General features: G+C 49.7%; 2 protein-coding genes across 2 annotated transcripts; both read left to right on the plus strand.

Annotated features, from left to right (window-relative positions):
- Window positions 1–1365: 1365 nt before the first annotated feature.
- On the plus strand, window positions 1366–3748 carry Hoxd4 (homeobox D4). The gene is made up of 2 exons (XM_013030803.1): window positions 1366–2355; window positions 2880–3748. Exons 1-2 carry the CDS (start codon window positions 1929–1931, stop codon window positions 3218–3220), a joined length of 768 nt encoding a protein of 255 aa, XP_012886257.1. The 5' UTR covers window positions 1366–1928; the 3' UTR covers window positions 3221–3748.
- On the plus strand, window positions 3252–24659 carry Hoxd3 (homeobox D3). Its single transcript, XM_013030793.1, has 3 exons — window positions 3252–3315; window positions 19135–19762; window positions 21783–24659. Exons 2-3 carry the CDS (start codon window positions 19219–19221, stop codon window positions 22538–22540), a joined length of 1302 nt encoding a protein of 433 aa, XP_012886247.1. The 5' UTR covers window positions 3252–3315; window positions 19135–19218; the 3' UTR covers window positions 22541–24659.
- The last annotated feature ends 1340 nt before the right edge of the window (window positions 24660–25999 follow it).

Below are 25999 nucleotides of genomic sequence, written 5' to 3' on the forward strand. Positions count from 1 at the left end.
GGGGCGGGTGAAATTCGTGAACTTTTGTACTCTTGTGTGCTGCTGTCGGCAAGGCAAAAATAATGAAACTTTGTGATATGTTTGTAAATGATTTCGAATGACCCCTCGCCCTGCCCTTCACCATTAGCACGCTGGTCTCAGCCCAGGGCGGCTCTGTGCCTGAGAGCAGAGCCTGCCTCCGGGTTTGCAGCAGCGGAGGGACGGAGAGGCCAGCCGGGCTGAGGGTCCAGGAAGGTAAATGCGCAACTTCTGGGAGAACTAGCTGTGACACCACTGGGCAGAGGGAAAAGGAAGGAGCTAGAGATACTCTTCTTTTGACTCTTTTTGTTTTTCTGCTGCTGCTGAGGGCATCTGCTCCTTTCTGGTGGGGAAAAAAATCCTAGAAAACAATCAAACAACAATAAAAATAAAAACCTACTGAATGAGATAGGGAAGGTAGTTGAATCCTGAGAGAAGGTACTAGAACCACCATCTCTGGGGTGGATTCTTTTCTTTTCTTTTTTTTTTTTTTTTAAAGAAGAATGCCCTAATGGCTCAGCCCTGGCCCTGGCAAATGAATGAGGGAACTTGCTACTTAGAATTGTCACCAAGCTACCTGAACTGTCTCTGAAAGCCAGGCTTCTTAGATCTGGCAGAGGCTCGGAGCAAGAGACCAGGGCTGGCAGCAGTCTGGGTATCTGTCCTGGATAGAACCCAGAAATTGTAACGTTGTCTATATATACCCTGTAGAACCGAATTTGTGTGGTATCCACATGTCACAGATTCGATTCTAGGGGAATATATGGTCGATGCAAAAACTTCATGTTTCTCCGAAATAACCAGAACTGGAGAGAGTAGAGGGAGCCGGTGCAGGTCACCAACTTCTTTCTGTTTTATTGCCTTGGACTTCAAGAGGATCGACTGTGCCTGGTGACACCGTGCATCCTTTCCCTGGAGAAGCTCCTCACCTTTAAATAGAGGTTTCCCTGGGTGCTACAAAAAGAAGCCTTAGCTGGTTTCATAAAAGCAGGGCCAAAGGGCTGGGTTTGGGGATCCTGGGAGTAAGGTAAAAGACCAGCTAGGTTCAGCTCGGCTCTCTAAGAAATAAGTGGTAAAGGTACCCAGACTGGGGCTTGTTGGCTTTTAAAAGCCCTTGTGTGGGAAAGCAAGCAAGCTGAGAAGTTCATGAGTACCTTTGTGGTGCATTTCAGAGGGGTCTCTTCACCACCTTTCTGGCTCAACACTCTTCAAGAGCCTGGACATCGATGTCCCCCTGCCATGCAGCAAGGCCCCACTTAGGCTAGGAGCACCCTACCCTGGGCACTAATAGGAAAGCATTGTGGTTACTCATTCCCTAACTTAATTCAGGCCCGCCAGATTCTGGTATCTTTTGGGTGACCCTGACGAAGACAAAGCCAGGACACAGTCTTTGTATGGCAGAGTCGCGTCTCCCGCCCGCCTGGGCCGGTGAACTGCCCGGCGAAGATACTCTGCCCAAGGCAGAGGCACCTTGCCCACTTACCCTTCCTTGCTTTGCACCCCGCTTGAATGACTCATTTTCCCCTGAACTGTGCCCATTTTGAGGGGTTGCTGCAGGCTATGGTGAGTGGAGAGGGCATGGAAGGTTAGCAAAGTCAGGGACAGAGGAAGAAAAAACAAAACAGTACCTGCTGGGGGTAGGGATGCTGGGGTTGGAACTACTTTAACATCTGGCGGGGACCCTCAAATGTGGCAAGGCGAGTCACTTGATTACACGTATGTTATTTAGTTAAATTTGTGAAAATTATGAGATGCTCACCAACCCGGTGATAAACTCGCTCCCTCCCCATTGGCTGGCCTGGTCACATGGCCGTCCAACTTTATTCAGTTGACAGCAAGTAGGAGGGCCCTATGGAAGGAGAAAAAAAGACAACACGAGAAAAATTAGTATTTTCTACCTTCTGAAATTAATGGCCATGAGTTCGTATATGGTGAACTCCAAGTATGTGGACCCCAAGTTTCCTCCGTGTGAGGAATATTTGCAGGGCGGCTACCTAGGCGAGCAGGGCACCGACTACTACAGCAGCGGCGCACAGGGCGCTGACTTCCAGCCCCCGGGGCTCTACCCGCGGCCCGACTTTGGTGAGCAACCTTTTGGAGGCGGCGGCCCTGGGCCGGGCTCAGCACTGCCTGCACGGGGTCACGGGCAAGAGCCCAGCGGCCCCGGCAGTCACTACGGTGCCCCAGGAGAGCCGTGCCCGGCGCCCCCGCCCGCACCCCTGCCTGGCGCCCGGGCCTGCAGCCAGCCGGGCGGCCCAAAGCAGCCGCCCCCCGGGACGGCACTCAAGCAGCCCGCCGTGGTGTACCCCTGGATGAAGAAGGTGCACGTGAATTCGGGTAAGGCATGGGTCCAGCCACCTCCCTCTATCCCCCCCACACCCTTAGTGGATCTGAGCCCCCCCCGGGGGGCTGCGAGTGGGTGGGGAGTGGGGAGCCTCTTGGGTGCCGCAATTACTCTCTCCATAAATTTTTATAGCTGAGGGAGCAGGCCGGGACCATGTGGCTGACTGCTTGGCTGTGGGCGCAAAAGGGGGTGGGGATGGGGGTGGGGTGGGGGGAGGACTCCATTTTCAAAGCGGAGGGAACGCAGGCAGAGGAGCAGAAGCGTGTTCCCCAAATGCTCAGGAATCAGCAGCTCCGGGTGGGCCAGGGCCAAAGGAACGCGGGGAGCCTGGGGGAGTGGGTGCTGGGGAAGGTGTGCGCAGGGGAGCGGGGCGGAGGGGGGGGGAGACAGGCGAGCTGGAGAGCGCGGGGAGGGCCGTGCGGGCCTCGGGGGCCCGCCAGGAAGTGAGCGGCGGAGGCCAGGGGCCTAAGTAGTGGCTGGGCGCTGACCTGGTTGTACTGTCTGTTTTGTTTCCTAGTGAACCCCAACTACACCGGCGGGGAGCCCAAGCGTTCCCGGACGGCCTACACCCGGCAGCAAGTCCTAGAACTGGAAAAGGAATTTCATTTTAACAGGTATCTGACAAGGCGTCGTCGGATTGAAATCGCTCACACCCTGTGTCTATCCGAGCGCCAGATCAAGATCTGGTTCCAGAATCGGAGGATGAAGTGGAAAAAAGACCACAAGCTGCCCAACACCAAGGGCAGGTCATCATCATCATCTTCTTCTTCTTCATCTTCCTGCTCCTCCTCAGCTGCCCCGGGCCAGCATTTGCAGCCAATGGCCAAGGACCACCACACGGACCTGACGGCCTTATAGAAGTGGGGATCCTGGGCCCATCCCTCTCTGTGCTCCAGGCTGAGCCGAAGCTGTGGGGGCAGGCCGGGCCTGCTGTCACCTCGCTGGGTTCTAAGGTACTGTGGGGTGGACCTGGGACCTGCAGGCCGCCCTCGGACTAGGTTAGCATCCTGCCCGAGGGCAGCCCCCTCCCTAGAGTGGGGATGGGGGTGGGAGGGTGGGCGGGATTCTGTAAGTATATGATCCTATGGCAGGAGCTACTGAGAACATAAAACCCTGGCGAGTCATTAAACTCATGAAAATCTCTGCTGTTGGATTTTGAATTTGCAAATGAAGGTTGGATGCTTTATCCCAGTGTGGATTTGGACGTTCTCCCCCACTCCACCCCTCCAGGGAGCTTTGTGGTTTACTTCATGTGGGGGAGTTGAAGCAGAAGGTTGCCCCCCCCCTGCTAGGTGCTTCCAGTGAGACCAGGAGAGACTGCCAAAATTTCTGAACTTTCTGACGTGGCTTGTATTATTGCCAGTGTGCTAAAAAGAATGCCATGCTCCCAGTGGCCCATGCTCAAAGAAAAATCTAAGAAGGAAGTACAAATGGGTTGTTTTATGTTTAGATTATATTTGCTTTATTATTTATTTGTTGGGGGTTGGGTACAGAAAATAACTGACACCTTCCTGCCAAAATTCTTAAGAGAGTAAAGGGGTTGAGCTTCAAGCAGCTGAGTCAGAGATAGGTAGACTTACTTTTGGCTATAACTGGCATTGTGATCTCCACCCCCTTCCTACTCCCTAGAAATAAGTATAGAGGCCTTTAATGCTTCTAGAGAGAAGTAGAGTTCTTGAAAATGTATTCCCACACATGCTTACACTGTGATTGCACTGTGCTTACAAGCAGTTCTGGGTGGTTGAAGGAAGAGGGAGGAAAAAGGAAACAAATGGCCCAACATTTTCTTTCTGAGGAATGAAAACAAAACCTCTGTGCTCTGACTTGTTCGATAATGACTGAATTTTCTGTTCCAACCAAATTCCAAATGTCCCAAAGATTCCTCATTGCAGTATTTGATAAGAATTCATGTGTGGCTTATATGGGTGTGGGGCTGTGCAGTTGAGGAAAAGTGAGTAGGTGAACAAGTCTTGTGTTTTTGAAAAGGAATTATGCCTAGAAGTACACAAAAGTTGCTCTTAGAGTTTTCCCTAAAGTTTTATTTTTTTTTAAAGCAAACTGCATAAGTGATTTTTTTCAAACCATTAAGCAGAAGCAGAAATTGCAAACGTATAAAAGTTTTCAGGCCCTCTTCTTTGCCTTGAAAATCATGGCTTTATAAACAATAAATCAACAACAAGACAGATTTTTTTAGTCACTTTTCTTATGTATGGCATGTCTGTGAAGAGCTTAAAGCTCAGTTTTTCTAAAATGTTGAGTCTTAAGGACAAGGGGCATAGAGTAAAAGGTAATAACTAGAGTTGATACTCAAATGAAACGAGTCTTTGAAAGTTTTAACCCCCAAAAGCCTTCTACTCCAAAAAAGAGACCCTTGACTCCATCCACCAAAAAGTGACAAAGGAGGGGGAGGGAGATGGTATAAACTTAAATCTTAATTCTCAGATCCATAATGAAGTTACTTGCTCAGTACTTTAGAACATTTTAGCAGGTTTTAGTAGCAATCTTTAAAATACACTTAAGTGGAGGGGAGGGGAAAAGACTTTTTCTTGAAGGCATGTTCTTTGGTTGTGTGTCTCCTGAGAGCTAAGGGCAGGTATTCACTGAGGTCCCTATGCTAAAATTCCACTTCTCTAAAGTATCATCCAAGCCTTGGTCTTTTGTATTAGACCCTGGGGGCAGCTCTTTGTTCCTCCTTGGGGTGAGCCTGGCTCTCAGACTTGCACATGGCAATACTTGAATATCGCCACGTCGGGATATTAAAGATGGATATTCCTGCATTATTCCCATCATTGTTTCTATGACAAAAAGCACAGAGTTCATACATAGTCAAGACGTCTTTTTTCTGACGCCCTCACGTTGAGAAGCTGAAAAGGTATTTTACTGAAGTTTGGCTAAATTACAGAATCAGGTTCATCCAGAGGACAAATTTTCTATTCGATTAGCTGTATTTCAGCCGGGAGGACTGACCTCTAAACCCTTAACCTTTTGGACTCTAACTACCCTTCTCTTCTTTTTTCCCCCCTTCTAACTTGGAGAACAGTCTTTGGATGTAGCATTTGAAAAGAGCCGCTGTCCTTAGGCAAATTGGAAAGTTGCTAAGATGCTTTCCTAAAACCCAAATATGTGCATACATTGAGGCTTCTTCTCCTTGGATGGGGAAAAAGTATATATTTTCACAATATCCAACTATATAGATAATTATGGAGATAATTATATAGATTTTTTTCCCCTCTCCCAAGAAATTCTGGTTACTTACCCAGCTTCAGATCAAATGCCATGCTGCCTTCACCCCTGCCCCAAAAGAAAGCCAAAAGACATGTTTTCCTGAGGAAAACCCCAGCTACTTCTCAAACATAGGCCCACTATTTTGGAAAGTAACTTAATCAGAGAAACAACTTCTTTGTTTATAAGTCTCAGCTCTCTTTCTCAGCTTTGAGGGATTGTCTTTTGAAATGTTAATGAAGCCTGGTTGGCCTAGAGGGCAGCTCCCTATCCTGAAGACCCACTTGGACCCCAGTATCCATTTGGGCCCACAGGAGTGGACTAGGAAAGAAACAGGACCCCCAACCACCCAGGACAGGGGAGGGAATGAGTTTCCATCTGTGAACTGCTTTGGAGAAAGTTTGGTGTGCTAAGGCTCCAGTGCCCATTTGCTATAATTTATTTTCAGTTTATTCCCCCAAATATGAGCCAGAAATGTTTGTTTGGGTGGTGGATTTTTTTCTTTGAAACCTGTGTTGGTGTCATGACAGGGGGAGTGAAGTGTTTGCTGAGTACACTACTCCAGTGACTACCATCTCACTCTGTCCATTGCAGCCTTTTGTTGTGAGATGACATTGTCAGTCAGCCTCGGAGCCTGTTCACATGAGATGCTTTTAAAAGAAAAAATAGAACTGACCAATGTTTCACTGCCACTGATTAAAGTATTATTTATGCTAATTGTTGCTTGTAGTTTTGATGTAATTCGTTTATCTATATTTGAAATAATAAAAGGTGTAGCAAAAAAAAATCTCCCTCCTGTTTGGTGCCTTGAAAAAAGCATTCTTTGTTAAGACTTCTAAAAACTACTATTCAATATAAACAAACTATTTTTTTGCAATAAATTAGGCTCCAATTAATTTGGTGCCTAAGGTGTGGTTAAAACCATATAAAGCTCAGCAATTGTTATGCGCTCCTCCATATACACTCCCAATTTGCCCATCATATCTTGTGATCATTGGAAAGCCTGAGGTTGGATTCAGGCTGTAGGGTGGTGGGCAGTATTTGTTGAAAGAAACAGAAATAACTGGCTGGGCTAATAGGGGGCTCCACCTTGGCTTTCTGTCCTGCCAGCCCCAGCCCCCTTAAGTCTAGGAGCCCTCAGAGGAGGGCTTTTGATTTGTGCTCTGAGAAATCTTCCAGCTCCCCAGATACTGGGAGTGAGTGCTGGTTCTAGGCCGAGCTTAAAGCTAACTGGTGGCTGCTCTGACCTGACCCTGATAGTCTCCAATCTTGGGCTCCTACTTTTCTGGCACTGCTCAGCCCCACTGGGGCCTCCAGCACCTACTTTTCAGCACTTCTCCTGCCCCCCAGACAACAATAAACACTTCTCACTATAAAAAGTACCGGGCACTATTTTTATCACGAGGGCTTTCCCTCATCTTGGCCACAAGCCTTGCAGAGGGGGCCAAGGCAGCAGTCCCAAAAATAAATGGGGGCTTGCTCGAGACAGGAAATGAGCAGACTGCATAAAATCAGACATGTGTCCTTAATATATGGAAGGGCTTACCCCAGACGCGTGGACATGTGTATTTATAAGTGCACAGACAGAAGTTTCAATATTCAGACACATTTTATGATTGTCCTCTGCCCGTCTTCTCTTTAATGGCTCCTCCTGTGCCCACCAATACATCAATACCGTTGTGAGTATTGGATCACCGTCAGGGATGAGGGGGACGCCGGTCCATAGCCTAGCCTACTGAGTACAGTACAGTAAATCGGGACCCTCGGCAGACGGCGCTTCCCGCCAGCGCGCCCGCCATGTTGGGGAGCCCTCCCTGCCCCCCGCACCGGGCTGGGCAGCCAGGGTTCGCCAGCAGTCGGGGGAGGGCCTTTCATAACCCGGAGAATTTTCAAAGTGCGAGGAAGATGATAAGAATAGATTTCTACAAGTCCCGACCACGTGATTGGCGAAATAATTAATTCAGCACGTCCCTTAAGAAACACGGAGTCGTCATTAATCTGCCACGCAAAGGGCTCTCTCCGACTTGGAAAGTGCAGGGATCCCAAGAATATCACCCGCCGAGGGGGGCCGCGCGGCGCCCCCGGCCCTCCACCCCGGCGGCGGGGCCCGGGAACGCGGCCGGCAGGTAAATATTTTGGCGACTTTTATTTCATCTGATTTAAATCCTTAATGAACTTAGCTGTCAGGGCCGCTGACAAATAGTTCCCTTTGCTTCCTGATTTGGAACCGCGCGCCGGCGAGAAGTTGTTAGTGGCTTGGATGGTGACCTTTGGTTCAGCAAAGCTTTGCACTTATGAAAAATTACTGAGAGCGGCCGAGTGGAGGGGGGGTGGAGAGGGAGGGTACGGGTGAGGATGTGAGGGTGTGCGAGGGGCTCGGTGTGAGGGGTGAGGGGCTCGGGTGCGCACTGGCAGCTCCGAGACAACAGGAGTTGTAAAAAGCCGACCCGGCTGGGGACACGCCTGGCGCACGCGGACCGAGGTTGCCTGTGTCTACCGGGAACAATGGTCGCTGTCACGGCATCTGCCGCCTATTCTTAAACCAGCGAGAAAAGGCCCCGGCCCTTTTTTTTTTTTCCCAAACGAGGGTCGTAAATTTTTCTTTGCGTCATAATAGAAGGCTATAAAATCGAGTTGAAATTTTACCCCAGGCAGGTTTTAACCAACAGATAATGATTTCCGAGTTGCTTCTCCCGCTCTCCTCCCTCCCCACCCAAGCTTTGCTGCTTCCGTCACCCCAGCGAGGAGTTTCTTCTTCTTCTTCGCCCTTTATTTTTTGTATTTATTTTTGAAGATCTCCAATAAAAGCAGAAAGAAGTCTTGCCTTTGGAATGGGGGAGTCCAGGGTGAGGGGAAATCTTCGGGAAAGGCTAGCGGGGAGGGAAGGGGGAGAAGCCGGTTGAGCTGGAAAAAAAAATCAAACCCCCAAACTGTCTCCCACGCTCCCATTTCAGCCTTTTTCACCCGCTCGCTCTCCAGGAAGATTTGCCATCCTGAAAGCAAACCTCACTTCCAGCTCATTCCTAGTTTGCTCGCAGAGAGAAAGGCTGGGAGCTGGAGCAGGCATTCTCTCTCTCTGGCTCCAAGATCCGACCTGAGTGCCCAGAGGACAGCCTCTTTAGTCGCCTCCTTTCCTCTTGTCTGTGAGATGCCTCCAGTGACTTTGAGAAGGATTTCCGTGAGCTGGGACTGGCAGTGTTTGGTGGTTGTTTTGGGGTTGTGTGTGTGTGTGTGTTTTCATTTCTTTTTTGGAGTGTGTATATTTCCCCGTCAGTCGGAAACAAAGTTCCCCCGTTATGAATTATACATTCAAACAATAACACATTAATTCAATTATTCAAAGATGACAAATGTTTATGTGCTTAGCAAGTGACTCCAGTACAGATTCTGGACGCTTTCTCTAAGCTGCCTGCATTTTTCTCAATGAGAATCCTTCTCCCCTCTCCTCCCCCCTCCTCCACCCAATTCGACTCACCCAGACATCCCCTTGTAGGCCCAGAGAAGAACCCACAAAAAGCCTCCCAGCCCGGCTGGCAGCCTGCAGCCAGCAGCCTCTCAAGGCCTGGACTTGGCGGGCACCGGCCCGGGCTATTTTATCAGCCTGACAATTGCTTGGGTTGGTGTGATAAATCATCGTAAGTAATTCCTGAAAGGGTGTGAGGCTGTTGGGGGCCGGGCGAGGACTGTAAATCTTTCCGGTTTATTGCTCTATGAACATATGCTCCGATTGAAGAAGGCTTAGATCCTTTCCTGGAGACAAATTCCCGCAAAGCAGCCCCCCTCTTTGGCTGGGGATTAACACTTGCCTCGGGCCTCGGGCTCGGGCCCCTGGCAGGAGGCTTGGGGTGGGGTAGGGGGGGGACAGGGTTCTCCTGGCGGAGGTACAATTGGGGGGAAGGAACCCAGGGTCCGGCTAGGAGAGGTACCCCGAGTGGGCCTCCTTCTTGGCCAGACAGGTGAACAAAAGGAAAGGTTCTCCACCTTGCTCTGGGGGCTCAGGCCCGTGCCCCGACCTGCAAGACTTCTCCTGGTCACCGGTGTGGGGATTCAGAGGACTCTAGCTCCCTGTTTTTGCGCTCAACTATGGTTTTCCGCCTGCTGTTCGGCCCCGCTCTTCTGCAAGCTGTGAGGAGGCATGGACCCTGGAAGGACATGCCTCTTCAGAGCTGGCCGAGAAATACGACTTTGGAGTGGGAGCGGGCGCATCGCATAATGTACGATTTGGGGGTTAGGGCCACGCTAGGGGCGTTCCCTTGGAGCTCGCTGCAACCCGAGAGGGATCGACGGGGCTTAACTTTTCTTCCCACACCAGAACCTGTACGATAAATCCCGCCTGACCATTTGGAGAATGATGAATCCTGTTGTAATACAATATTTCTAAAACAGAACTTTCCTTATGCCCCAGGTAAGCCTCGCTGTGACTGCTTTCTCAGGTCCCCCCGCCTTCCTTGTGGCACCGCAGGAAGCGGGAAGCCCAGCTGGTCTGTCGCTGGGCCTGCGGGACGCCTTAACTGTGCGCAGATCTGTGGCCGTTCAGGTCCCGGTGGGCACAGGTCCAGCGCCTAGGTGATTCTAGACCTTGAAGGCCTAGGGTGGGGTGTTCAGGCCGCAGAGAAGGAAGGTTGCTCAGGGTCCCGGCCCGCTTCAGGGAGACTTTTCTGGCTCCTAAGTGGTAGCTTGCCTGCAGAGTCGGAGAACGGGATCCTAGGCCCAAGGAACTGGGTGGTGGTGGTGGTGGTGGTGATGATGGTAATATGAAAGATCAGGAACGAATGTCACTGGGTCCTACCTTGAAAGCCGAAGCCATTGCTCTGTACAGTACACCCTAACTACCTCCCTGGTGGTGTTGAGGAGGAGAGAGTGGGGGGGTCTCTGTAGGCAGCTGGGAGGGCTCCTTGCTTGGCTTTGCTTTCGGATATGAACCACCCCATGGCGGAGGAACCAGGGGACCCCCTAAATTTCTGATGCTTCGCAGCCCTCTCCAAAAAAAGAGGCATCCTCTAAAATTTCCAATCCACGGACCAGTCTGCTGAAAGACCGGGCCAGGGTCAGAGGTCATTGCAGGGAGAGACACAAACTCCTACCCCACTGCTTGCAGCCGGGCTCTGACTGTGTAGGTCCCAAGCTGCGGAGAAGGAGGCGTCCCTTCCATCCCACACCCACCCGTGTCTGCCTTGGACAGCAGCCCGGGTCCCACGCCTCCTGCGCCCCTCCTCCCAGCCCCCCAGGCCTGGCTGCGCTCCTGGGCTGGATGGCGTGAAAGTTTCAGCCTCGATCAGTACAATCTTCCCTGGGGTCACGTGAACAAATATGTTCGCATTTGAAGGCAGCGTCTGTATTTCCCGACTATGAGGGGGGTTTCCGGGGCTCTCTCCAAATCCAGAAAGGTCTACGTTCCGAAAACAAAACAAACCCCGAGCTCTGGGGGGCCTGGGAGGGCTGGGCAGAAACCCAGGAGTGGGTGGGGGCGCGAGTGGCCGCTGCTGTGGGCCTGGGAGCCGACAGGCGGGCGGGCGGGCCGACCGACTAGCGCGCAGCGCAGGCGAAGCCAGCTCGGGGACTACGAATTCGTTCCTCCTGCGTTTATTGGTAGTTGAACCTCAGCCTGGTTCCGTTCTACCGGGAATTCTGTGTGCTTGGGTATATGGCCGCGCGTCTGCAAGCGCTCAAGACCAGGGTTGGGACAGTGTTGTCTGCAGACAAAGGGGGAAGGCTAGCTCTGCCCCCCACTGGCGCCCACTCTGAGGCCGAGGACACCAGGTTTATGATAAATTGGGATCCAGGTAAGCAATTGCATGACAAAATGGAAATCTTTGGGCACGGGACTGCTTGCTTCCCTAAGTGGGATACTAAATATGATTTATTTTGTGTAATGTGTGATCTTGATTATTGCCAATTGGTGAGGCAGCCTGCGTAGACCTAGATACACTTCTACATATACATCGAGGAAGGTGATTAATCGTAATGAGGTGTGCTTTGTGGGGATGTTCCCCGCCTACCAAAAGGTTAGGAGGACATTACCTTGCCAGACTTGGAGGGTGGCCGGCAGCACAGGGAGTGGTGGTAGCAGTTTGAAGAGAGTCTGGTGAGAAGACTGGGGGCTAGAGTTAATATTTTGAGGGTAAATGTGCAGTTATAAGAATGGGTTGAAATGAAATGAATAAAAAAGAAACTTTTTTTTTTACACTGTCACTGCCAAAGTAAGATAGAGCATCATATTAATTCCGTGTCTTGGGCTGCCAAGCTGGGTGCAGGCAGATTGATTTATAAGTATTTAAAATAAACCCGGTGACCAGCCAGCTCCTTGCATTGTTCTGGGAGTCAGCTGCATACACTCAGCCTTTACCTCTTATTGTTGGCTTAGATTTTTTTTTAACTGGGGAGTTAAAATGTTACTAGGCTTCTCCCCCTAAATTTAAAAGAGCCCCCCAAACTGCACTGAGGAGTTTGGGAGATTGTTTTGACATTCTCACACCAATCTTAAGGTTTGGGCTGCAGTAGTAGCAGAGAACTGGTTTGGTGTTTCTGGGTCCTCCCCCAAAGGACCCAGAGTGAAAGTTAAATCCATATATCCCTTCCCACACCCCACCCATCATTTTGTTTACTCATTCTCCAAACTCTTGGCTGGGGGAGGAGAGAATAAACTGTCTTGGGTCTCTCCCCACGAAGGCCAGAGTGAGTGGATTCAGTCTCCTAGAAATGCCACTGGGCCTGATCTGACTGGACTTCTATGGGGAAAAGACCCCAAAGGCAAGAGGCACTCCCTAAAGCTTCAGCTAGGACAGGCCCCGTGGGGAGAGCTGATTTTCAGGAGCCTCATCAAAGGAGAGCAGTAAAGTTGTTTTGTCAATTGCCTGCACTTGGCTCCACCAGAACTTAAAGTCGGTGGACATTTTTCTTCGCTCACTGCCTTGGAGCTGCTCGCCTGCCAGTTTAGTCAGCTGAATCCAATTACTGCGAGCAGCATTTCATTTGGCCCCATGGAGCACTCACTTATAACTTCCCCGAAAATTTCAATAATCCCCACCAAGGCTCCATGAGGTCCCTATCTTAAAGAGTTTTCCTGGGGTGCTCCTGGGGGTGGGGTGGGGTATGGGACCGGGACTGTGTGGAACCAGCTCTTCTTTGACAGCTTGTGGACAGGCCTCCCTCTGGCTACCCCAAGTTTCTGCTGTGGAAAAGAGCATTCGAGTTGGTGGCACAGAGCCAGCCAGGTTAAGCACAATATTTTTGGCATGCAAAAAACCAAAGTTGGCCCAATACTGGATGGTGAGTTGGCAAGGGAGCATGGGAGAAGGCATTGGGGGGTTCTTCTTGTGGCCAGCTTAGGGTCTTCTTTCCTAAGCTTCCTACACCCAAGCACCACATACTGTTCTCCCCACAAAGCCCAGGCACACACTTACCCCATTCCTCCGCGGCTGGAAAAGAAAATCTAGTTAGAGGCATCAGGGACCAAAGCCCTAGGTGGCCTTCCAACTTAGCTCTTCTTTTGAGGTGATGCTTCTACTTGAAGACTTTTAGAAATAAATAAGAAATGATCAAGTGGAGAAAATTGACATCCACCCACATAAATGTATAATATTAAGTAGCTTTGAGGCTGGAACAGCTGGTTTGAGAGCCCTGGTACCTTGCGCACCCACCATGCTGCCCAGACAGTCCCAGTCCAGCAGAGTTCTCTGGGGTAGGGGTCCGGCGAGTGATGCAGGGGTGACTGGGATGCTGAAACCTGCACTCGAAGTTAGGAGCCCTACCGGGCCGGGATCTCTCTGAGGCACTTCCGTTGGGTGTTCATTAAGGGGTGAGTTATTGCAGCATGAGCCAAAGGTCACTTCAAAGGCTTATGGCTGCACTTTCTTGTCTTTAGAAGCGCTGGAACGCTTTGTGTGGGGCTTTCCCCGGTGCACTTTAGTGTTTGCAAACTACTGAGTCGACAAATTGCACCGGGCAGAGGCAAAGAGGAAATACTCTGTGTGTATGTGTGTGTGTGTGTGTGTGTGTTTCCTTTCACCTGACCAGGGGAACAGGCCCACTGAGCAATGGCACTTGTGAGTGGAAGTGGACAGGATGTGTATTTCTTAAGCAGTTTGCACAGCCTAATCTTGACCCAACAATATACAACCCCTGGCCAGGACATGGTGGGTACTTACTTGGATCAACTCAGGGAAACTGAGATAAGAGATATAGTGCACAAGTCAGGAAACAGCCCCTAGTTCCCTCTTCACTGGGGCCCTGTGGGGTATCCCAGGGGTAAGGATATACTCAGGTGCATCTAACATACCTACCCTCATTTCCTGCTGCCCTAAACAATGGTCTCCTTCCCAGTTCCACTCACTGCTTTCCAGGCACCTATGACCCACTTGGTTTACCCCAGCCAGAGGGTAGGAGGGTATGGGCAGTTTCCCCTCCCCCATCCAGCCAAGGCTTTTGGTGTTTAAGGCTTCTAGCTCCCCAGGAGCCAATGGAGTCTTCTTTCTGCTGGGAAGAGGGCGTCTGGAATAGCTGTGGGTACCACATACAATAGGCACATTGATTTTGACACCCTTAAAGTGGGTAAGTCTCTCCTCGTGTGTTTGTAAGAGAGAACCAGCTGCTATTGAGTTTCCCATTTTGTTCCAGATCTGCCTCCACAGACTATCAAAAGAAACGAGGAGCCTACAAAAAGAGAGACAAAATTCAAGAAAACACACATATACAAAATTGTGGTGAGTGGGGGTGATTTAAATAAATACATTTCACTCCATTTCCATGTTTCCTGCAACTTAAGGTAGCCATCTCAAGATTCATACATCAAGACATAAAACAAAGGGCGGCTTTGAAGTGGATCACCTCGGTGTGAACTGCCCCCTGTTACACGGTAACCGATCATCAGCCTTCAAATTTATGGTGCTTTAATGGGGTGAACCCAGTGCCTTAAATGCAAGCTGTATTACAGTATTAAGTTATCTGGGTTAAATAAGAGTGATTTAGAATTCGCATCCAGGGCTCCCCATAGGGCAGAAGAATCTCACGCGGAGAGATCAGGAGAAGGGGGGGGGCAAAACGTAAATAAATCCTCTCCGGAGCAAACCCGCAAAGAAGGATTTTAAACAACCGAAAGTAGCAAAGCCATCTGGGAGAGAATCGTTGCTCAATTCCAGTGAGTTCACAAGAATGCCCAGTAAGAGGTTTGTTTCCCCGAAAGGTCCCCGTGGGTTTCGGAGGCCCTGGTTGAGGCAAAGCAGGGAGAATAAAGAGCCTTGGAGGATTTTGGGGGGAACGGATGCAAGCAGCGCTCCCTCGCCTCTCCCTTCTCTTTAGACTGGTCGGGACTGACTGAACGCCCTCCATCTACTGCAACTGCAGCGCTAGACAGAGCCTGGCGACTTGCCGTCCCCTCCCGTCCCCGGGCTTCCCTCTCCCGGGGCCTTCCCCACGGCCTGCCGCCGGCCGGCCCGCGCCGGGCGGGCCGCTGCGCATCCATCCAGCCTTCCGGAGAGTGAGGCCGCGGCGCGGCGGGCAGCAGGTCTTTGGTCCTCGGCGAGCTCCGCGCGTCCCCTCCCGCCGCTGGCAGCAGAACCGAGCTGCTCGCAGAGGCGGGCGCCGGCTACTTTATATAATCCGGCTGCTCCCAGCGTGCGCGAGCGGGAAAAGTGCGGAGTAGGGAATTCTTTTGCTGTGCTGCCTCCTACGCGGAGCCTGCTTTCCACTTCTGAAAAGTGCCGGGCCTTGGGAAGTGTTTTTCTTTTCATTCCTTACTGAAGCGTTTACTGCCGCCGTGGTCGCAGTCATAAATTTTGTTACAAACCACAATGACAGGTGCATTGATATGCACCGTGAGAGCTCCAGCTGCTTCATAACCCCGTCCCCTGGCCGCTGTGAGCGCCTTTTATTTATTCGGTATCATATTAGGTATTGATCCTGGGCAGAATTAAGTGCAGCGAGCAAGTATCGGGGCTCCGCTGCTTTGGAGGCACGGCGGGTGCGGCAGGCCAGCGCGGCCAGGAGCCGGCGGCGGTAGCGGTGAGGTCGCCTTCCTTCCGGCTGGTGACCATTTGGCCCAGTCTTCCGGGCCTGGGGTTAGTTCCCCCTCACGCTCCCCCCCCCCGAAAAAAAAAAAAATTAAGTAAGAATCAGATTCAGCTGCTACTCTCCCCCCCCCCCCCCCCCCCGGCTTACTTGGTCAACTTCCAGAGATTTGGGGAAGGACTAACCAGTCCCATTTGGTGTCCTTTCTCCTAGAGGACCAGGGGATGGCACAGAAGAGTATAGTGTGGCTGCACCTTCATGTTTCCCTCTTCCCCCGCCTCCGCCACTCTCCAAGGGTGGAAGGGAGGCAAAGAAAGAGGAAAGAACAACTGAAAACTTAAAAAAAAGAAAAAAGAAAAGCCAAGCCCCAGCTCGATAGGCCCCTCCCCCCCTCCAGGGCCTAACTTCCCCCCCAGGGCCTAACTTCACCCCCTAGGCATTTGGGTCTTGGAGCCCAGATGAGCAAAGGTACCAAAGGGTGAGAAAAGAAAGCCTTAAGGGGGGGGGGAGGTGATCGAAAAGATGAGCCACTGAACAGTTGACCATTGTCCAAGTGATTTATGACCCAGTCCTGCTTTTTAGGTTCAAGCAGAGTTCACAAGGAGTAGGGATTTCTGGAAAGAAATAAGCCCCCCCTTTTTTTAAACCAGTTTGGTAACAATATTCTCAGGTTTTGCTTTAGGAGAGGGGCTTCTTTGGAGCATTGTCTTTCAGGAGGTCTGTGAAGTCTTTCCCAGTGAGGACAGCTCAGCTGCTGCTCTTGCTTGTGGGGAAATGTACATTAAGGTACCAGATCATCTTTAAATGGGCCTGGACATTCCTTAAAACAGTGTAAACAGGCAGAAGAACAGGCTGGTTCTACAGGGAGCTACTCAATGTTTCTACCTTGAAGATCTGTGTACAAGGATTTTGGTGTTTTTTTTTCTAGGAATATGCTACAGGAACAAATACATATGTAAAGTCATCTGTCCCATAGACCTACCCAGTTCTTAAAGAAGCAGTTTTAATATTACTGTTCCACTTACGATAAACTTGGTCAACTTGGGGGGTGGGTTGTTTTGCTTCTAGGATGACAGAAGCAACAGAAGTTTTGGTGGTCTGAGAGCCTGATGTAGCCACATAGACATTCAGAGCATTAAACCTAGAAACAAGAGCTCAGAAAAGTCCTGAAACTAATCCCAATTGGCAGGTCCTATGGCTTGGGGGCAAACTTATGTAAATATTAGTCACAGGATGAGGATCTGTCTCTCCATTTGATTTTCAGTAACTTTAATAGCTAGGGTAAGATATAAGAAATTTATTGAAAAAAATCATTCTGATGTAAGCTAATTTTAAAAAAACAAGAAAAAATTAGGCCATCTTTGTTAGGTAGATACATTAAGTGCATACATTTACACACACTAATAGAAACAATTCCTATAGCATCTCATTATAGTATCTATATCTTGTTGAGAAAGGCCCGTCTCTTATCAAGATAAAATGGACAACAATACTACCAAGCAAAAGGTAATTTGAAATATTTTCTTAATTGGCTAGACTCTTTGCTGAAAGTAGAGGGGAAAATGAGTGAATGGAGAAATGTTTTTCATATCTGTATTCAGAGCCATTGGGCCATATAAGCTATATAATGTGGTTTCTCTTGATGACCATGATAAAAGGTAGGGAAACTTTCTGGGAAGTAAAGTTGCCTAGAAGATGAGATCAAGAATTAAGACCAGAGAGCTGACCTGTGCATTTTCTTTATCAAACAGACAAAAGTGATTGAATACTATTAGTTATACTTTAACTCCTTAGGAGTCTTTCAGAAGATGAAGGGGGGAAGAATGAGAAGAAGAAAAAAACCCATGAAGAGTCAAGGGACACAAAAGGGGTAGAATTTTTCTTACTTTCCCCCCCTCAGAATTCTGAGTCTCATTCATCATGTCCTGAGAGATAATCTCATTGGCTGTGGATTGGGCAGGACATGGGGGTGAAATAGGTGATTCAGAGCAGATGTCAATAATATTATCTATTTAAATAATAGATTCAGAGTAAAATGATAAAGTAATAAAATATTTCCATTCGCTCATACTGCATGCATTTTAAAATCTAAATCCCTTCACTCATTTTCAGTGTCATTCCTTTTTTTAAAAAGTGGGAGGACAAAGTACAGGGACTAGAAAAATGTAGATAAGAGGGAAAAACTACTATGGCTTCAAAGTAAGTCTGGGATGTGTGTGTGTGTGTGTGTGTGTGTGTGTGTGTGTGTGTATGTGTGAACTCAGAGCCTAGGTGCTGTTCCTGAACATTTTTGCTCAAGGCTAGTATTCTAACACCTGAGCCACAGCTCCACTTTTGGCTTTTATTGTGGCTAATTGGAGATCACAGTCTCAAGGACTTTCCTGCCTGGGCTGGATTTGAACCATGATCCTCAGATATCAGTCTTCCAAGTACCTAGAATTACAGGCATGAACCACTTGTGTGCCAGGCCAATCTGGGGATCTTTCAAATCCTTGTCTTGGCTTTTATCTCCTAGTTTATCACATATTAGATGTCATTGTGTTGATACATACAAATAACTGGGCAGATTCTCATCCTGTCATCACATAATGGACTGAGTCTTTGTGAAAGATGCTGTCATTTTGAAGCCACGCCAGGAAGGTACTTTTGAGGAGGGATCTCTAACAGTGTGTTATAGGACTCTCTTTTGCCCATCAAAATACAGGGATTAGCCAAGCACTTAAGGCTCACACCTGTAATCCTCGCTACTCAGGCAGCTGAGTTCTGAGGATTGCAGTTTGAAGTCAGCCCAAGCAGAAAAGTCTGTGAGGACTTTTATCTCCAACTAACTGTTCCCAAAGTGGAAGTGGAGCTGTTGCTTAAAGTGGTAGAGTGCTAGCCTTGAGTACAAAAGCTCAGGAACAGCACCCAAGCCCTGAGTTCAAGCCCCATGACCAACAAAACAAAAAGCAAAAACCAAACCACTGGGATTATGAGCTGTAGAGTGCTTGCTTTGTGTATATAAGACTGGGTAGGATCTACACTACTAAACAAACAAGCAAACAAAAACACAGGGTTTATCAGAGATTGATTGATCTTTTCATTCATTCACTATTTCATTCATTCATTCAATAAACATTTATTGCAGTTACAACAGGAAGGTCATAGCACTAGATGTTAATAATATACAGAATGAATTAAACTCCATGTTGGCAAGGAGCTCACAGTTTAGGGGAGGCCATAAATATTTTTCCATGCAGTTCAAAAGCTAAACTGACATTCTTGGAGAAAGAAAAATATTTTAGGAGCACCACCTGGGAATGCAGGAGAAAGCACCTTTGCCAGGCTAAAGTTGAGCTAAAGGAAAGGTGTTACCTCTCTCCTTATATTTGTGTAATTTCTTCTTTCAAAGGATTCAAATAAACTTCATAGAACCCCAGATTTAGAACCTTGCCCAGTTCTCCACTATGAGGTGGATGGGAAGGAGCGCTTGGGCTAGTCCTTCTACATAGACTGGTCTTGCCAATGACAGTCCCTCTGGGGCCTCTCACTTTTCTTCTTGACAGGTCACCTGGAGCCTGAGGGCTGGACCAGCACTCTCAGGACTCAGCAGACACTGGAAGTAGTGGTGAAGGACACAGTGGTAGTCAATGTTATTTGAGCAGGGTCAGCAGGCCCTGGAGCTTCCTGAGTGCACCATGCAGAAGGCTGCATACTATGAAAATCCAGGACTCTTTGGAGGCTATGGCTACAGCAAAGCCACCGATACTTATGGCTACAGTAACCCCCATCAGCCATATCCACCCACTGCTGCTGCCAGCTCCCTGGACACTGAGTACCCAGGTTCTGCCTGCTCTATCCAGAGCTCTGCACCTCTCAGAGCCCCAGCCCACAAAGGGGCTGAACTCAATGGTAGCTGCATGCGACCTGGCACTGGGAACAACCAGGGTGGGGGTGGTGGTAGCCAGCCTCCTGGCCTGAACTCAGAGCAGCAGCCATCACAACCTCCTCCTCCACCACCTACTCTGCCCCCATCCTCACCCACCAATCCTGGAGGAGGAGGAGTGTCTGCCAAGAAGGCCAAGGGTGGGCCTAATGCTTCTAGCTCCTCTGCGACCATCAGCAAGCAGATCTTCCCTTGGATGAAAGAGTCCCGACAGAACTCCAAGCAGAAGAACAGCTGTGCCACTGCAGGTAGCTCTGGGGGGTGTGGGGGGAAGGGGTCATCCTGGATCCAGAAAACCCCATCACTCAGTAAACTAGAGACCAAGGGGCTCTAAGGGTAACCTTGGAGACCATATATCTAAACTCCAACTCCTTCCTTCTTAGTGTTCTTGTTTGAGTTCATTAAGTGAGCTCACTTAAATTCTGGAATGCTGGGACTCAACATACTGACTTTATGTTTTCTTGGGTTGCTGGCAAAAGTCAGTTCTTTCTGCTAACCTTTCAAAATTGGGCTGGGTTTAATGGCACATGTCTGGAGTGCCAGCAATTGGGAGGCTGAGACAGGGGGATCTCTATGTAGCCTGGGCTACATAGCAAGACTACAACCAGCAAGCAAGCAAACAAACAAAACCATACTAATTTACAAGAATTACTGATATATTTAATTGTTCAAAAAAGTTTTTAAGATAGGTATGTGATAAGCAACAAAATAACATTCTTACTTTTATAGATAAGTAGATAAGGAAACTTTTAGTAAGGCTAAATAAAACTTGCATAAGATCATGAAACTCAGGGTTGGGAAGTTGGCTCAGTGGTAGAGTGCTTGCCTGGCATGCATGAGGCCCTGGGTTTGATTCTTCAGCTCCACATAAGAAGAAAAAAAGCCGGAAGCGGCACTGTGGCTCAAGTGGTAGGGCGCTAGCCTTGAGCTGAAGAGCTGAGGGACAGCGCCCAGGCCTAGAGTTCAGGCCCCATGACTGACAAAAAAAAAAAAAAAATCATGAAACTCAAGTGGTGGATTTGAATTCAACTAGTCTGACTCTCTAAGGGTCTACAAGGAATAAAGCTGACACCCCAGTTTAAGTTTCCCACTTTAGAGAACCCATTATGGCTATTCTAGTATGTCCTAGGGAGAAAAGGTGTGTTGAGAAACAGAGGAGACCCTAGAGTCTCCTTTTCCAGGTCTATCCAGAGCATGTGGAAGAAGATGGGCATGGTCAGGAGGTGATGTTTTGCTCCTTGTTTTTGCTCAGACTGCTTGGTTCCTGAAATTTCCTGACCTTGTGCTCTCTGATGGTGTTTATTTTCAGACAGATGAGCATGCTTCTGAGTCCAGGGCTAGTTGGGGGCCTGGGATGTGACTTGTTACCAGGTTTCTGGTCTGCCTGCTGTTCTCTGGGCTGCTCCTCCTGGGGGGAAAATATCTTCCAGCCTGCAAGCTCCTTCTCCTGTCCCTCCCTCCGCAGCTCAGGAGCAGGCCCTCCCTCCCAGGAGAAATCCATTTGTCTTCTCAGTGAGGGAGTGGACAAGCAGCTGAGAAGTGGCAGGGGTGGTAGAAGGCAGTGTTGAGGTCGCTGCTCCTAGCACTGCCATACTCAAAATGCTTCTAGCCTGTCTGTGGGACCCCCAAAACTCCAGGGAAGATTTGTTTTTTTTGCTTGTTTGTTTCTTTGTTTATTACATCCCTGTCTTTGGATGCAGCTGGGCTGGATCAAGACACCAAGATCTCCACCCCTATTTCTTTGCTTTCTGGGGTGCTTAGCTTAAGAACCAGCCTCTAAACAAAGCAGGCTGGAGCTGCTTCCCCCAACCCCAGCAGCAAAGATAGGAAGCAGTGTTCAAAGGAGTCTGGCCTTTCTTTGTAGTGGTGGGGAGGCTTTGCCAGCTGCTCCTAGTCTTGTATTCAAGTCTTTCATAGCCTGTGGGTTGGGAAGAGATGATGGGCTAGGATAAAGGGGAGGACAAAGTAAATTGTACCCTAGACGCAGATGGAGGTTGCAGGTGCGACTTATAGGTAGGCGGGGTGGGAGGTGGGGGGGAGTGAGCTGGGGTGGTGTGCGTGTGTGTGTGTGTGTGTGTGTGTGTGTGTGTGTGGTTATCACTTGGAATCTTACCTCTCAAAAGTACCTGCCCCAGCCGGGATTGGAGGTGGGGGAAAGACTGAAGTACCCCTGTCCATTCCTGGGGGTCCCTCACCCCCTCACTCAGCGTCCTCTCTCCCTCCCTCACCCCCTCACTCAGCGTGCTCTCTCCCTCCCTCCTTGCCCAGGGGAGAGCTGTGAGGACAAGAGCCCACCGGGCCCTGCGTCCAAGCGGGTTCGCACGGCTTACACGAGCGCGCAGCTGGTGGAGTTGGAAAAGGAGTTCCACTTCAACCGCTACCTGTGCCGGCCGCGCCGCGTGGAGATGGCCAACCTGCTGAATCTCACCGAACGTCAGATCAAGATCTGGTTCCAGAACAGGCGAATGAAATACAAGAAGGACCAGAAGGCCAAGGGCATCCTGCACTCGCCAGCAGGCCAGTCCCCCGAGCGCAGCCCGCCGCTTGGAGGAGCCGCCAGCCACGTGGCCTACTCCGGCCAGCTGCCACCGGTGCCCGGCCTGGCCTACGACGCCCCGTCCCCGCCAGCTTTCGCCAAATCGCAGCCCAATATGTACGGCCTGGCCGCCTACACGGCGCCGCTCAGCAGCTGCCTGCCCCAGCAGAAGCGCTACGCAGCGCCCGAGTTCGAGCCCCACCCCATGGCTAGCAACGGCGGCGGCTTTGCCAGCGCCAACCTGCAGGGCAGCCCGGTGTACGTGGGCGGCAACTTCGTCGACTCCATGGCGCCCGCGTCGGGGCCGGTCTTCAACCTGGGGCACCTCTCGCACCCATCGTCGGCCAGCGTGGACTACAGCTGCGCCGCGCAAATTCCTGGCAACCACCACCACGGACCGTGCGACCCTCACCCCACCTACACAGATCTCTCGGCTCACCACTCCTCTCAGGGACGCCTGCCCGAGGCCCCTAAACTGACACATCTGTAGCGATCGCCGCGGACTCGAACTCGCGGCGCAATTACCTCTCTTGCTTTGGTGATGGGGTGGCGGGGCGGGGCCCGCAGGGCAGTTGGGGGGGACCCTCCTTCCCTTCCCCTCCCCCTCTGGTCCGGCTGCTGCCTGCTGGATCTGGTGGCGGAGGCGTCTGAGACCGGGCCTCCCCTCTCTGCGCGCGTCTTCCTTTGGGTGACTCGCCATAAATCAGCCACAAGGATCCTCCCCTGTAAACCCGACAGTGCCACAAACTGCGGACCGAGGGACTCCAATCTGGTAATGGTGTCCCGAAGGTAAGTCCGAGACCCGCCAGCGGCATGTCCTGCAGAGGAACTAGAACCTGGAGAGTCCCGGGCTGGCCCGCATCTAGCATAGTTTCGGAGACCTTAATTTATATCCTTCTTCCCCTCCCAACGTAAGGATTGCCTCGGACTAAACGACCTGTATTTATTATTTGAAGCGAGTAATTTCGTTTCCCTGATTATTTATCCTCGTCTTAATGTATTTATGTGTATATTTGTAGAATTCTCCAGCCGAGTTTAGGTACACGCTCCATGGCCTTGGGGGCTACATTTCACCTCTTTAGTCCCTTTGGTCAGAACTAGTTGAAAGAGTAGTTTTGAACAGTTATAACCGTGGCTGGTGTTTGTAGTTGCTGTAAAGGATTGAGACCACAAATTGTCCTTCATGGGTAGAGTCAGGCAGCCCGGTGTATGGCAAGACGCGTTATTTTCTCTACAGCAGCAGCCTTGGCCACTCGACACAGTTTATTGATTTCAAATTGTCTGGTACTATTTGAACAAATATTTAGAATAAAAAATTTTCTCTGTCAGAGTGTATCTGTTCATGAACGCTTGCAAGCAGGTCATTCTTTCTTTATTCCGATGGAAGGCCCAGAGAAAGTTGACCCTTTGAAAATTGTTTATTTGGTATTTAGTGCACAAGTTGGTTTGGGGAGAAATACTTGATTACATTCCCACTATTGAAATGGGAAGGAGACCTTGGAGGATGCAAATCTAGAAAAATTCTGAGTGGGCTGATTGGAACAGGGCTTTGTCATGAGAGCACCTATCTTGATCTTTCTAAACACAATAGACTGTTACAGTAGGGAGTCCAGAGGTCATTCTTTTTCTGCATTAAGTAATAAAAAAAACTTTAAAAGAAACCTGACAATCAAAGAAAAGACGTGAGATGTAGTTAGAATTGACTATGAAAAAGCTAAGGTGTAAAAAAGGAACCCATTATTTGGAGACTGGCACCTGAGCTTTTTCTAAGAAATCCTGTCATGATTCCCCCCCCCCCAATGGTCAATAGTTCACTTCTAAAGAATACAAATGTTCTCCATGATGTAAAATAATCAACGTTTCATTCATGGAACATAACACATATACACATCTTGTTTACTCCTGTTTCTTTGTACAAAACGGACAAAAATGTCGTCTAAGATTTAGAACCACTTTGTAAATATTAGCGTGGCTCTTGCTTAGGGGTGGACAGCTTACACTTGCTTCCATGGGAGGGGGCATTTGGAAAACGCCTTCAGATAAGGTTCAATTCCTTTGTATTTCAGAGAGTCGGCCCACGCATCTCTATTTGGTTTGACAAATAATGCAACTCCTACTCCATCCCCAGTGACCGAGGTGAAATTCCTATTGTGTGGAAATAATTTAACTCCTAATCTTCTGGTGGAACAACACTCGTTTCTATTTGGATGTTTGTGTTTCGCTAAGTAATGATGGCTCAACATAATATTTAGTTTCCTTGTTCCTTTGTGCTGTTTTAAAAATGGCATGTTAGATTGGGGTGGGAGGGGACATCCTTTTGCTAAATTTCACTCTATCAAGCAGGTTTAAAGTATATATGTTGTAGAAGTGTATCAGCAGAATAAATGACTTCAATCGAAGGCATATTTTACCCACTTTCAAGGCGTAACATTGTTTTCTATGAAACTTGCATCCATAGGCAGAATTTCTAATTGTCTTGTAAGAAATTATTTTTTATGCTATTAGGGAAATCAAAGAAGAGCTTGCTGCCTTGCAGGGATTACAACTACCTTTCTTAACTGGCTAAATATTAAATAGATGAATTGTCAGGCTGTTTAGATTCAGCCCGGTTTCCCTCATCTCCTCGTCCTACCATAAATAATAATAAAAAATACATAATGCATCATGGCTCCAGGCGTTTTCCAGCTTGGTGTGTTACCGCAGGAGTATCTGCTGAGTCTGCGGGTGTCTGCAAAGCCCCAAGTGTCATCTGTGGCTTAGGGTTTCATGGATTAGACTTTAAATGGTGTCTAGCTCGGCTGACATCAGCTTCCTCTCACACTCAGGCTTGGGGCTCCAGGGAAGTGCAGGATTGGGGGGCTCCTTCCCAAAGGCCCTGCTAGAGAGGAGAAGAAGAGGGGGAGGGAGAGAGAAAGAGAGAAAAAGAGAGGGGAGGGGAAGGGACTAAGGTTGGGGTGGGGGAAGAGAGATATTAGAAGATGGAGGAAACTTATGGGACCAAATCTGCAGCTTTTTCTGACCTCTGGAGGTTCCTGAGACTTCTGAGAATTGCTGGATTTGTTGCAGGCACTGGCGTGAGTTCTGTGGCGGGTACACAGGTCACTCCTGGTGTGGGTGGGGGTGGCGCGCTCCTACGCGGCCAACCGCCCGGGTGAGCGCTGGACCCGAGGCACAACCATTTAAAACTTCATAAATTATAAACAAGCCGCCTTGGCCTTCACTGTAAATTCCGCTCCTCTTGAGCCTGCAATTAGTGTTAGGAAGCAGCAGAGTCTAAACACAACCAAACGCCCTCTGAAAGGCCCAACTGCTGGAGGTTGCAAACCTTTATTTATTTCCCAGTGCCACCCCCTCTGCAGCCGAGGTTTACACACACAGTTGCTACCTCCCCCGCCACCGCCGGCGGGACACACTCGGCTGGCTTCCCGCTCTGCCAAGGAAGGTCACAATAGCTGCTCTATCCACGGAGGCGCCGGCCTCCTCCCTCCCCGGGCTTCCAGAAGCCAGGAAAGAGTGGGGGAGGGGAGTCCGCTCAGGCAATGGCGCCCCGTTCAGGGTAGGGCCTAACAGTGGGGAGTGACGAGGGAAGAAAACCTCCTCCATCCTAACTCCTGTCTCGGTCCAGAGACTAGGGCTAGGGGCCAAAGAGGAGCACAGCAAGGCCTCCAGATCGTTCCAGACCGCATCTTGGGGCTGGGAAGATGCCCTGAGCAGCTGGTCCGCTCAAAGTAGGCAAGCCATTGTGTGCACAGCTTTCCTGGCGGTCTGCAGTGGAGCAGGCCCTTCGTGGGCCGCCAGCGGCGGAAGGCTGGAGGTGGGGAACGGCCAAGCCCAGCTCAGGGCCTTGGTCTCTGGGAGGTGTGTGCCTCTTTGCCAAGAGGAGGAAATGGCAATTTAGCTCAGGCCTTGGCCAATTCTTTCTACCCACCCCCCTCTACAGAGGTAGCTT

Source organism: Dipodomys ordii, unplaced genomic scaffold (assembly GCF_000151885.1).
Source record: "Dipodomys ordii isolate 6190 unplaced genomic scaffold, Dord_2.0 Scaffold5, whole genome shotgun sequence".
Taxonomy (NCBI): Eukaryota; Metazoa; Chordata; class Mammalia; order Rodentia; family Heteromyidae; genus Dipodomys; species Dipodomys ordii.

Excerpts from the sequence above, each read along its gene's own strand:
- Hoxd3 (XM_013030793.1), top strand. The coding sequence starts at position 19,219 with ATGTTATTTGAGCAGGGTCAGCAGGCCCTGGAGCTTCCTGAGTGCACC. Across the intron at positions 19,763-21,782 it reads GAACAGCTGTGCCACTGCAG|GGGAGAGCTGTGAGGACAAG; the intron begins GTAGCTCTGGGG and ends CTCCTTGCCCAG.
- Hoxd4 (XM_013030803.1), top strand. The coding sequence starts at position 1,929 with ATGGCCATGAGTTCGTATATGGTGAACTCCAAGTATGTGGACCCCAAG. Across the intron at positions 2,356-2,879 it reads GAAGGTGCACGTGAATTCGG|TGAACCCCAACTACACCGGC; the intron begins GTAAGGCATGGG and ends TTTGTTTCCTAG.